Consider the following 12,474-nt stretch of genomic DNA (forward strand, 5'->3'; position numbering starts at 1 on the left):
GCCCCTTGCACATTGATCAGAATTTGTCCTCTGAATTACCTTCTAATTTGGGTTTCTGTCTCCATGATCCAGATGAGAGACCAATGATTACATAGTTGCAGGTTGTCAACAACAGTGGTCTCAGAGCCTCAGTAGCCTCTCTTTATGCCCTTCAGCAAAGTAAACAGGAGCTGTTAGTGGTACTAAGCCTTTTACCCAGTCTGTCAGTCGGTGTCTCGGTCAACAACAAATGTGCATTTTTAATCAGTCTCATTTTCTCTTTCTTGCCCTCAACTTTTACGCTGATTCTGCATGTCCCGGGGTCAAGGATGGTGATGATGGAGTGATGGTGATGATGGAGTGGTGGGCAGAAGATACATTCTTTACCCCTTAAGGGTCTAGATTTTGATCTTGAAGTTGCCAGTCCAGGACTATTTACATGATAACAACTTCATAATTAACACACACACGTGCATGTGCACACATAGGCACACAGGTCTGGATGACTCAGATTTTTAATAGATGAAAAAAGGACTAATTGTTGTCAATAGGCAATAAATGCCATGTGAGCAAAACAATGTTGTGATGGACCAGATATTCTTGGAATATTAATCTGGCTATGAGTACAGAGGTTAGGAGGTTATGTCATTGCCAAGATTAAAATCCCGTAATGGCTTTTGACACTCTACCACTGAAGATAAGTCCTCAGTTATTAGGTTTAATGCTTCCTCTGCAACATTTCCTGCTTCTTCTTACCTTTACATATCACCTGCACCAGCCCATTATTCTTATCTCCAGCATCCCAAAGGTTTGTTGTACCTAACTCAGAGGTTTGGATTCCCTATTCCAGCTTTCAGACCTTTTATCCCAATATTTCCCCATGGCAAATTCCTTCTTTTCATTCTGGATCCAGCTCAAATACTACCTCCTCAGAGGGACTCATCCTGCCTGGTGTAATCATGGCTCTCCCTCATTAAGTACAGATATTAATTTTTTCATAGCAAATGATATTAACTGAAATTATTTTGTAGATTGGCTTAATTATCCATTTTCTATATCTTCCATGCCATGTTATAAATGTTAAGAGGAAAGTTTTTTTCTCTTCCTCATTTATCTTAAGTCTCCAGTACTTAGAGCAATGATGACAGTTATTCAACAAACAGATATTAAATGAGGGTCTCAGAACACAAGAGAATGAATGTTTGAAAAGAGTAATTCTCTAGTAGCAGAAATTCAGCTTTCATGTAGTAGGTTGAGTTCTTTAAAATTTAGAGTATCCTGTAAGTAACATGGAAGTGGATTTTCCAGTGTTATTCGTTTAAGGAGCAATCTTAGGGAGAAACAAACAAGCCGGTTTCCTAGAACTCTACAGGCAGGAGTGATAGACCCTGAGAGAAAAAATAAAATAAAATGAACCATTCCCTTTCCCGCTGAAAGTGAGTCCTGTCTGGTCCTATAAATGCTTGCTTGAGATGCTTGAGACCAAAATACCATAGGTTACAGGGACAGTAAGTAGTGTGTGGCATCCTGTCAGTGAAGATTGCTTCTGCTTACTAGAAATAAAGAGAAGTTAAACATAGCAAGCAAGGGTAGATCCAGCACATGCCAGAGACAACTCTCTTAATCTGCAGCCCATCCCACGGAATCTTCAACTACTCTCTGCATTGAACAAACACTGGCACCCTTCTCCCCCAACCAGCCTGAACACCTGTGTGCTCAGACACAAATTGGAAAATACATGGAATCTTCCAGACTGCTGCCAGATGACTCCAAGGGAATATTCTGTTACTTAGGGAAGTAAGGAAAACACTTAAATGGATTAAAAGACTATATAAAATGGATTAAAAAACATTGGAGTAACATCCAATCCTGCCCTAATCTACATATTTTTTCCTATTCTGCTTCCTTTTGATGTTAGATGGAGACATTATTCCTATTTTAAGAAGTATTAAATTGTGTGCCCAATATAATCTTAAGAGATTTGAAAACCAAGAAGCGCGGTGGCCTCTTCTTGTAAAGATTGGCTGAACAACAGAATGATACAGTATCGCAACTCTTCACTTAATGTGGAGGATATTTGCAATTCTTCCTTTTTACTGTTTTAACCCAAGCCTCATCAACCATCTTCAAGTCATTGCAGGCTGCTGGTGGGGGCCAGGGAGGGGCTTGAGATGTGAATTGCATACTGGTTGGAGCCACTAGGGATAGGTGCAGGAGGGAAGCGAGGTGGGGGGGGCGGGGATGAAGTATCAAATTGGGCATGAACAGCAGAGTCCCTCTGAGGAATGGGTATTTTTTTTTAAATTTTCTTTTTAATGTTTATTTACTTTTGAGAGAAAGATACAGAGGTATGGGGGGGGGGTGAGGGGCGGGGGGAGGTGGGCAGAGAGAGGGAGACACAGAATCCAAAGCAGGCTCCAGGCTCTGAGCTGTCAGCACAGAGCCTGCTGTGGGCCTTGAAGTCAGAGACCACAAGATCGTGATCTTAACGGACTGAGCCACCCAGGCTCCCTGGAGATGGGTGTTTTTTCAAAACAAAGGAATGATATAATCATTTTGGAAAGCATTTAGAGAGACCAGGTAATGAAGAGAAGGGAGTTAGTATTATTTTATGTTCAGGGAAACAGTCAAAATTATTGTTCAGGAGGGGAATATAAATAATAAGTTTTAATAAAATTGATACATATGTGGGTGCATACCCGATCAGAGAAGAAGTATAGACTTGGGACTGGCCGTAGCAACTTGGTGTGATGACGAAGTGATTGGGAAAAGAACAGGCAGGACAAAGATTCAGCAGGACTTGGAAATTGATTGACAGATAGTGAGGAAGTCACAGATGATAGCCAGTTTCTTGTCTGGTGAGTAAGACAGAAGGACTCTTTCTCTGTCTCTATTGACACGGAAAAAAATCCCCAGATACCTCTTACTTTGAAGCTGGAAAGAGCACAACTGCTCTCATGGCAATCATTTCAAACCTCAGCGTGTTGAAGAAGTCTCTAGAAAGCTCAAACTGACTCAACAAATAATAAGTTTCAAAAGACTGAATCTCCTTTCTACTCCAATTTCACTGATCTTTACTACTGCTTCTTCCCCAGAATCTTTCCCGCATGCACCCACCCCGAAGAGTTCCCCAAATGTAGGCTTCCTGGATGGGGCACATGAGGTCATGGCGGCTCCAATTCAACAGCCTCTGGAGTTTCTTTGGCATTTTCAGGAGTCCCACAGTCTCATATAACAACAGAGCAGAATAGACAGCAGTCACTGATGCACCATTCGCTTGCAGTCACTCACACACTTAAAACACATGTATAGAGCACCTTCTGCAAACACTTACAGTATCTAACACTTTTGAATCCTGCATTTGTCTTATTCTCTATTTTAAACATCTCTCTATTTTCTAAATTAAAATGGCAGGATTTATTCTTTTCCTGTGTTTTTTCTTATTTCTCCCCTGAGCACATCTTCCCTCCATCAGCCCTTTTTTCTTGCTGTCCTCATGGATTGTGAACACTTACACACACACATACACACACACACACACACATGCACACAAAACGCATGCCTTCAACATCAGAGTATTTAATATTTGAATGGGCTCTCATATTTCTCAATAGTCTAGAAAACCCACTTGAGCAAAACAGTTTGGGAAGGAACAAGATATTCTTGCAATATTAATCTAGACAAGAGTACAAACAGATTAGAAATGGTATCAGTATCATGATTAAAATTCTCTAATGGCTTCCTACTCAAGATAATGAAGCTAATCCTGAATAGCTGTAAGCATGTGTTACCTCTACTATCATCTCCGACCATTCTTTTCTTTGCTATTTCCATATCAACACCATTGACCCACTATTTGTCTCTCTGCATATACGGGTACATTGCGTTTGTGTGGGAGGGTGTGTGTTTTCCTGCCTTAGAGTTTTACATTTGCTATTCCAACTTCCAGAGCCTTTCTTTCTTAGTATCTTCCCATGGCAGCAACTTCATGCCATTGTGACCTCAGCTCAAATATTGCCCCCTTAAAGAGATAATTGCTAATATAATTGTGTCCCACTCACAATGAGATATAAATTGTCCTCATAGCACCTGGATGATCTTAAGGCCACTTTTGTCCATTTGAGTAAGCAATGCTGTGATATGTCACAAGTAGACCCTAAGAACTTCAGGTAAATCTAGGAGATGTTCACACCCTCTTTTAGCTTTGGGACAGCTTAGACAACTGAGCACTGACCTGACTGCAGTCTAGGACCTGTTTGAATTCTTTGTTTTTAGAAGAGACTTGTATAGAGGTGAAGAAAAATGACTATTGGTAACTTGAACTTTACTTTTTTTCTCTCCTGGAGGCAGAAAAAACAAGGCCAAGGAGAAATATCTATGCAGGCAAATGTTGGCTCTATATAAGGAAGGAACCTACGGTTCACAAATACATTGCTAAGGTTATTCATATATAGGCTGGACACTTGTACAAAATTGTTCCTAGAGACCCATTTCAAACTTACATCCTATAAATCCTAAGGTGGGTCAGATCGTCTCTGAGGGAGGGAAATGGCAAGAACATGTGTCCTGGAGTGGCTATGGAAAGAAACCTGTGGGTCCTTGTTTTTCAGCCCACAAAATAGGAGATTGGTCATGGGGAGAAGAAAGAAAAAGTGGAATCATGGCCAGGGGTTAGTCCAGCAAGGAGAACACACTTGTGTTTAGTCACCAGGCAAGACCCCAGGCTTTGTGGGAAATTGACATTAGTGTGGTTCTAAATGGAAGTTGGCTGGCCAGATACCTGGAGACCCACCTGGAACACTGTCCCTCGTACATATCTGTTACCTCTTGCCACCTCCACAGCTCCTGGGAAACTGGGATCACTGAGTCCCCTGTTTAGTATTGTAGAGTCAGCAAAGAAGAGCTTTATTTTCAAACAATAGCAATAGGAGTGGTAGCAGTAGTAGTAATGATAATAATAATAATAGCAATGGTAATAATAGTGCTCTGCTAAGAATTCTTTACTGATTGTCTTCAGTTCTACTTTTCCCATGTGCTGTTACACTTGTGAGAATCCCAGGAATTATTTGTTGCGCTGTGAGTGTGTGTGTGTGTGTGCATGCAGTCTCCCCATTCAATATTTGTATGCCGTAAAGATTTTGGCAAGAAAATAAAAAACAATAGGGCAATGAAAGGAATATATGCTTGGGACATACATTTGGGGAAAACATACACTTAGGGGCTCTTCAAGTTAAAGCTAATGACGTGGCTGGGGGCATGGGGAAGGCTGTGATGACAGAGGATGGGTGTCACGGGACAAGAACTCCTCTGAACCAGATGATTACATGGGTCTGAGTGAGGACTGGTGAAGACCAAGGATGGAGATAGAGTACCAGTGGGGATTCTTCTAGGGAAAATTAACCCAGTTCTCAAAAGGTCAAGGTCCAGGCAAGGGCTGCAATTCCATTCTGCTAACAGGGGGGAACATGTTTTCTAAAAGCAGCTGGTTTGCCACCAGCTCTTGTGAGGATAGATTAGGGATGGGAGGGGTTGGAGGTCTGAGCAGGGGGATAACTCTTTGAAATCACCTCCAAAGAACCGGCCTTGGGCTTTAGGAAAGAACTTTGTGGCTTAAGTGGTGAGAGCCGCTGGGGACATTAAATTGACTGCATACCATCAGGAGACAGCATGCGGGAGCCAGCAGATTTGCTACAGTGTTTCAGAGAAGGGAGATCCCTATGAACTACTCAGAGAAGTGGGGATTTAGGTGGGGGGAGATGAACCAGAAGAAGCTGAGAAGGCAGCTCAGTCAAGCAGATGAGCCCTGAGAGATCAAAAGGGAAAGGAAAGATATTGCACAGAATAGTTGGGGAGGATCACAGGAGTATTCCTCTGACCAGAAGTTAATTTCGAGTTATAGACAAAGCTGTAATGTGATGGACAGGACAGTGAGAAAGTTAGCCTCGCTGTGGGTGTTGAGTAGATTAGCAATCACGCTGATGCCAGGTTTACAAATCTCTGCTCGTTTCCCACGCCTTAGTGTAAAATACCCACACTCTACCCTCAGGTGCCCAAATGGTGAGGCCTGGGGCCGTCACTCCAACTTTGCTCCTTCCCACTCTTCCCTTAACATCTCTCTCTCTCAGATCTTGTCATGCCTTAGGCTTGTCGTGTTAGGCTTTTCTTTCTTTCTTTCTTTCTTTCTTTCTTTCTTTCTTTCTTTCTTTCTTTTCTTTCTTTCCTTCTTTCTTTCTCCTTTTCTGTCCAGCCTCCAAGTTTCACACTTGCCTTTCCTGGCTTCAAGGAAATTACTTATGCCTGGCTCCATATTGTCATCAAGGTCCCAGTTCAAATGTATCTTCCTTTCAGACCTCTGTCCTTACATTATTTTTGTCTAGTCACTTGCCACCATGTCATCAGATGCATTTTGTTCCTCGTCATATAACAAACACCATCTGAACTTCTTTGCTGATTTAATTATTAGTGTCAGTATCCTCTACCCACTAGTATGTGAGCATGCTGAGATTAGATATTTTTTTTTTTTTTTTCCTTTTTCTCATTTTTCCCTTGAATTTTTTTACATTTTTTTTTTAATGTTTATTTATTTTTGAGAGAGGGGGATGAGCAGGAAGAGGGAAAAGTCCAAGCAGGCCAGAACTCAAGACCGGTGAGATCATGATCTGAGCTGAAGTAGGTGCTTAACCAACTGAGCCACCCAGGATCCCCAAGATTCTCAGTTTTTAAAACAATGCATGGGGGCGCCTGGGTGGCGCCGTCGGTTAAGCGTCCGACTTCAGCCAGGTCACGATCTCGCGGTCCGTGAGTTCGAGCCCCGCGTCGGGCTCTGGGCTGATGGCTCAGAGCCTGGAGCCTGTTTCTGATTCTGTGTCTCCCTCTCTCTCTGCCCCTCCCCCATTCATGCTCTGTCTCTCTCTGTCCCAAAAAAATAAATAAACGTTAAAAAAAAAATGTAAAACAATGCATGGCATTATTGGCCTCGGTCAATATGTGCTTTTTAAGTACGTGATGGATGAATGACCAAAAAACTGATAGATGACTGTGATGATGATCTAGCATCGATGCGATAAGCTTCCAGACAGCAGGCGGAACAGTGAGCATGGAAATAAGGTGGAAGTGTGAAACAGCCATGAACGGGAGAAGTAAAAAATTCTTGCAAAGTAATTGTCTAAAGAAGGTGAGAGAAAAGCAGGAGTTAGAGGTAACTACCAGAATCATGGTTGGTTTGCTGGAAATGTGGGAGGCTATTTGCCAACATTCAGAGATGCAGATATCCCCAAGTCTGTGGGGTCCCAGTGTGCACACAGTGGGCCAAACAAGCACCAGGGCCATCAGGGAACAAGGGCCCTGAGCCTTTCCCTCCGACCATGCACATGGCTAAGGGTAGGTGGGATTCCTGGCTGTGGTCAACATTTCCTTGGGTTTCTTTTATGTCATTGACTTCTTCCCTTGAAGAAATCTTTTTGGGATTGATTCACACATTTTTTCTTTATATCTCTGTACCAAAGTGTTCACATCAGCACAGCTTGGACTTGAGAGCTCACAGATAATCAAGTCTGTCATGATAAAGTAGCTTCCAGCACCTTAACAATTCTTATCCACAGTGTAAATGTAAGTTTTTTTCCCAAGATAAATTGATAAAAGCCTTCACTATATCAAACAGACAAAGGATTTCTTTTATACTAGCAGAAATCCAACACTAATATATTGGGCTGAACTCTTTACATGTTAGAGTACCTTTGTAAATACACATGGAGATTATTTCTTAAATTGAGAAAAAAATTTTTTTTGTAAGAGTCATCTCCGGGAGAAACAAACAAACCAGCTTCCTGGAGCTTAAAACATGGGAACAATAAACTCTGAGATAGAGAGAGAGAGAAAAAAATACATATATATATTTTATATTTTATATAATATGATATATATATTTATATTTTATTATATATACATATATAAATATAAATACATATATAATATAAAATATATATATAATTATATATTATATTTAAATATATATATATAATATAAACCATTTCCTCTCTCCCTGGAAGTGTGCCCCATCTAGACCTATAAATGCTTGTTTGAGACGCATGAGACCAAAGCACATTAGGCTACAGGATAGTAGTGTGTGAAACACTGTCAGTGAGGATTGCCTCTGCCTGATTAGAAATGAGGAATGGTTAACCACAACAAAGGAGTGTAGATATAATAAATGCCAGAGACAACTCCCCTAATCCCTAGCTGTGGCCACAGAGTCTAATATTTTCTGTGGAACACTCAGTTTTCTCCAATACTCAGTTCTGTATCTTCTGAAACAACTGAGTGAATAGTTCACATTGGCCAGAGACACTGTGTGTATAATCAGAATGAACAAAATTGTTCAGACAAGGTGATGCACATATATTTTAATAGAACTCGCCAACAATCAGGCAGTACTCAGTTCTCCAAATTACTTAGTTTTTACCTGTCCTATTTCTGAACTGAAGCTGGATTGGGATCTTTTCTTCTTCACTTATAAAAGTATAAGCCTCATTTAAGCTTTAGGAAAACTGGTGACCAAGAAAAGCTATGGCTTCTTTTATACCCAAAGAAAACAACAGAGTGATGTCTTGTAAACACCTGATACAATGCCCAGAAGATCTCTAATTCTTACGCCTCTGAATTCTAGTCATGCCTCGTGGTCAGCCTGCAGGTCATCTCAGGGCTGATGGGGTGGGAAGACTGAGATACGACATGCATAGTGGATGGTGGGGAAGGGCAGAAGAATCCCCCTGATAGAGCCACCCAACACTATCAGAGACACATATGTCCATCCTGCTGACCCTCCCTTGTCCAAACCCCACCCTGGTGGTGACAACCCACACTTGACCAATAGTCTCACCTCATTGGGAGAAGCAAGGGCCTGGAAACTAGAAGTGACGAATAAAAGGCCACATGGAGAAGCAGCAGCACTGACTTACTTTTGGCACCTTAGTGATCACCAGTAAGCTCCCAGATACCATGGTGCATTTTACGGCTGAAGAGAAGGCTGCTGTTGTTAGCCTGTGGGCCAAGGTGAATGTGGAGTTGGTTGGAGGCGAGGTCCTGGGAAGGTAGGCACTGGAAGGGGGCAGGAAGGCAGAAAGTGTTCCTGAAAGGGGAATTGGTCAGGTTTCATACATACTGTGACTTCCCATCTGGTCTGTGACTATGATCATCCCACAGGCTTCTGGTTGTTTATCCATGGACCCAGAGATTCTTTGACAATTTTGGCAACTTATCCTCTGAGTCTGCCATAATGGGCAACCCCAAGGTCAAGGCCCATGGCAAGAAGGTACTGACCTCCTTTGGAAACGCTGTTAAACATATGGATGACCTCAAGGACACCTTTGCTGAGCTGAGTGAGCTGCATTGTGACAAGATGCATGTGGATCCTGAGAACTTCAAGGTGAGTTCTAGGCATGCTTGTGCTCTGTTCCTTCACCCCAGATATTTGCACTGTGGGTACGTTAGGAAACACAGATACTTAAGTCTGATTCTATGAAGGTAATTGTTGGGATGTAATATTTAAGGAAGAGCTTGATTTTGGTAGTTAGGTTGTTCCAAACGTAGTTTGGATGTTAACTACTCCATAGTTAAGATGGAGTAGGATAATTATTGTGACCAGTGGAGACCACTGGCCATCTTATATTTCTGAAACAATGATTATGACCAGGGAAGAACATTGGCCACAACTGAGTTAAATGGTTTTGGCCTGAACATACAATTACAGGAAGAAGAATGCCTTACCTTTGGTAATTGAAATTTTATCTAAAAATGATGAATACATTTATGCATGATTCTTGAGTTTAGAACCTGGACTAAGCAAGACAAAATAACAGCAATCTTTTCAATGGATGATTGTGAACCCTGCCCCCTTTAGCAGTGATGGAATGCTCTCGTATACATGGCAGAAGATTCTTTGTCATGTGAGTGACCAAACAATTTGAATGTACATATTATCTGGGGACTTAGACTACACTTGCAGTACTATAATCCTACTTAAAAAAAAGACAGAGTCTCTACAAAAGAGAAGCCATCCATAGCAATATTCTAATGTGGAAGCTGGCAGGGCAAATGAGAGAAGGCCAGACACAATGGAAAGTTCAGGGCTAGGAGTCCTATTGATGCCGATGTCAAGCATATTATGGTAAACTTCTGTGGGATCATGACCCTGAAAGTTACTCAATCTCTTATCAGGAAGATAATGGATGTGACCAGCTTGAGGCTTTCTGTTCACTAGGTACCATTTTCTTTTTATCCCCACTCTCTCCCCAGCTTCTAGGCAACATGATTTTGATTGTCTTGGCAACTCACTTCAGCAAGGAGTTTACTCCACAGGTGCAGGCTGCTTGGCAGAAGCTGACCACTGCTGTGGCTAATGCTCTGGCCCACAGGTACCACTGAGGTGCTTATCTAACCATGTTGGCACCTACTGGATGGCCCTGTGTTCCAAGAGTCCATCTCCTGCAGATGGGCAGTGTCCTGCCCCCTTACTTAAGTGCTATATGATAAAAATAAAATAAACATTGTGCTCTATAAGAAACATCCTTGTCTTCTCTCTCTGTCTTTATCTCTTATGTTGATTCAGCTAAAAGAAAGCAATCCTATAAGGAATGGGGTTATTTGAAATAAGGAGTTTGGGGAGGATAGAGAAGAGAGCCTTATAAGATTCTTCAAGATAAGAGTGGCTTTGGGCACCTGGGTGGCTCAGTCAGTTAAGCATCCAACTCTTGGTTTCAGCTCAGGTCATGATCTCACAGTTCATGTGTTCAAGTCCTGCATTGGGCTCTACACTGAAGTCATGGAGCCTGCTTTAGATTCTCTCTCTCTCCTTCCCTCTCTGCCCCTCCCCCACTTGTTATCTCTCTCTCTCTCTCTCTCTCTCTCTGTCTGTCTCCCTCTCCGTCTCAAAATAAATCAATAAACTTAAAAAAGTAGCTTCAAACGAAGGTACTTCTAGGAAGGGAAGGTAGACTCGAGTTGAATAATGTCTTCAGCAAAAGGGAGTGAATGGAGATACTCTAGAGAAATGTAAGAAGAATGTTGTAGTGAGTTGGGGTTCACAGAGGGGACTGTATAGGCTCAGAGCTCTTTGGTGCTATATTTTGCTTCCATTTAATATAAGAAACATGTTTTTATCAGCTGTAATAAAGTTCAGATGGGACTACCCAGAGACCTAGGCAAGGACCATGCTCTAAACTTTCCCTAGTGTCTTCAGTGGTATTAATGGAGGAACTGTCTCTAAGGCATAGGAAGTAACTGCTTTGATTTGAATCTGTATCTCACCTGCTAGTTCTGTGACCTGGAACATGTTTCCAATTCCTTTGGTGGAGACAAAAGGCCATTAATGTGGGAAAATGACAAATGCAGGGTCTAAGTGACAGAGGAGAAATCGGTCCCTTGAAAGCAGCACAGCGGTATAAAATTAGGGACACTGCTGCCAGGAAAAAGCAGAAAAGAAACTATCATTATAAGCAAGGTACCAGTGAAATTTCTTGCACACACGAGTAACATAGTGAATAGGGAATTTTAGGGAAACTGATCCATGCATGGATATAGAACTGACAAGACAGGGTCTAACGTGGATCTATCCATAGGAATGTGCTGTGATTAGAATGAGGGCAAAGGACCGAACTTCACAGGGGCAATTAAACTAAGAAAAAAGCAAGGTATCATTGTGGCAAAGATACCGCAGGACTTGGAAGAGAGTGCAGTAGAGAGTAGTGAAGTCACAGATGATAGCCAGGTTCCCTGTCTGGTGAATGAAAAGAGGAAAACCTATTCTCAGAACAGAAAATGCTGAGAGTCTCTTGTATGGAGCTGGCAGTTGAGCACAGCCATTTTTGTGGCCATCACTTCAAATTCCAATACCCAAGCCCCTGGCATAGAAGCAAAAAGCCTGGGCTTTGGGAATAGCAGGAAAAGATCAAATTACATCCCCATCACCTTGAAAAGTTTAGTCAACATTTCCCAGAATGAATTTCCTTGTTTGTAAAGTGGAATAATAATTCCTACCTCAAAAATATATTACAAAGTTTTCTGTTTTTGTTTTTCTTCCAAGATTTTATTCAAATTTAACTTAATATATAGCGTAGTATTGGTTTCAAGAGTAGAATTCAGCGATTCATCACTTACATGTAACACCCAGTGTTCAACACAAGTGCCATCCTTAATGCCCATCACCCATTTAGCCCATCCCCCCAACCTCTCCTCCAGCAACCCTCAGTTTGTTCTCTACAGTTAAGAGTCTCTTGTGGTTTGTCCCCCTCTCTGTTTCTGTCTTCTTTCATTTTTTCTTCCATTCCATGTATTTTGCTTCTTAAATTCCACATGTGAGTGAAATCATATAGTATTTGTCTTTCTCTGATTCGTTTTGCTTAGTGTAATACACTCTAGTTCCATCCACATTATTGCAAATGGCAACATTTCACTCTTTTCTGATGGCGGAGTAATATTCCTGTGTGTGTGTGTGTGTGT

At 41.7% G+C, this 12,474-nt stretch overlaps 1 protein-coding gene across 3 annotated transcripts; it reads left to right on the top strand.

Moving 5' to 3' along the window:
* The first annotated feature begins 8,883 nt into the window (after positions 1–8,883).
* On the top strand, positions 8,884–10,542 carry LOC121021145 (hemoglobin subunit epsilon-2). Of its 3 annotated transcripts, none has more exons than XM_040461367.1 (3): positions 8,884–9,068; positions 9,181–9,403; positions 10,336–10,542. In XM_040461367.1, the coding sequence occupies exons 1-3, from the start codon at positions 8,977–8,979 to the stop codon at positions 10,399–10,401; spliced, it is 381 nt and encodes a 126-aa protein (XP_040317301.1). In that variant the 5' UTR covers positions 8,884–8,976; the 3' UTR covers positions 10,402–10,542. The 3 variants fall into 3 exon arrangements, with proteins under 3 accessions (XP_040317301.1, XP_040317302.1, XP_040317300.1); XM_040461368.1 differs by lacking the exon at positions 10,336–10,542 and adding an exon at positions 9,808–10,266 and having other exon boundaries at positions 8,885–9,068; XM_040461366.1 differs by having other exon boundaries at positions 8,891–9,068; positions 10,273–10,542.
* The last annotated feature ends 1,932 nt before the right edge of the window (positions 10,543–12,474 follow it).

This window comes from Herpailurus yagouaroundi, unplaced genomic scaffold, assembly GCF_014898765.1.
Source record: "Herpailurus yagouaroundi ecotype Mexico unplaced genomic scaffold, PumYag 255, whole genome shotgun sequence".
Classification (NCBI taxonomy): domain Eukaryota; kingdom Metazoa; phylum Chordata; class Mammalia; order Carnivora; family Felidae; genus Herpailurus; species Herpailurus yagouaroundi.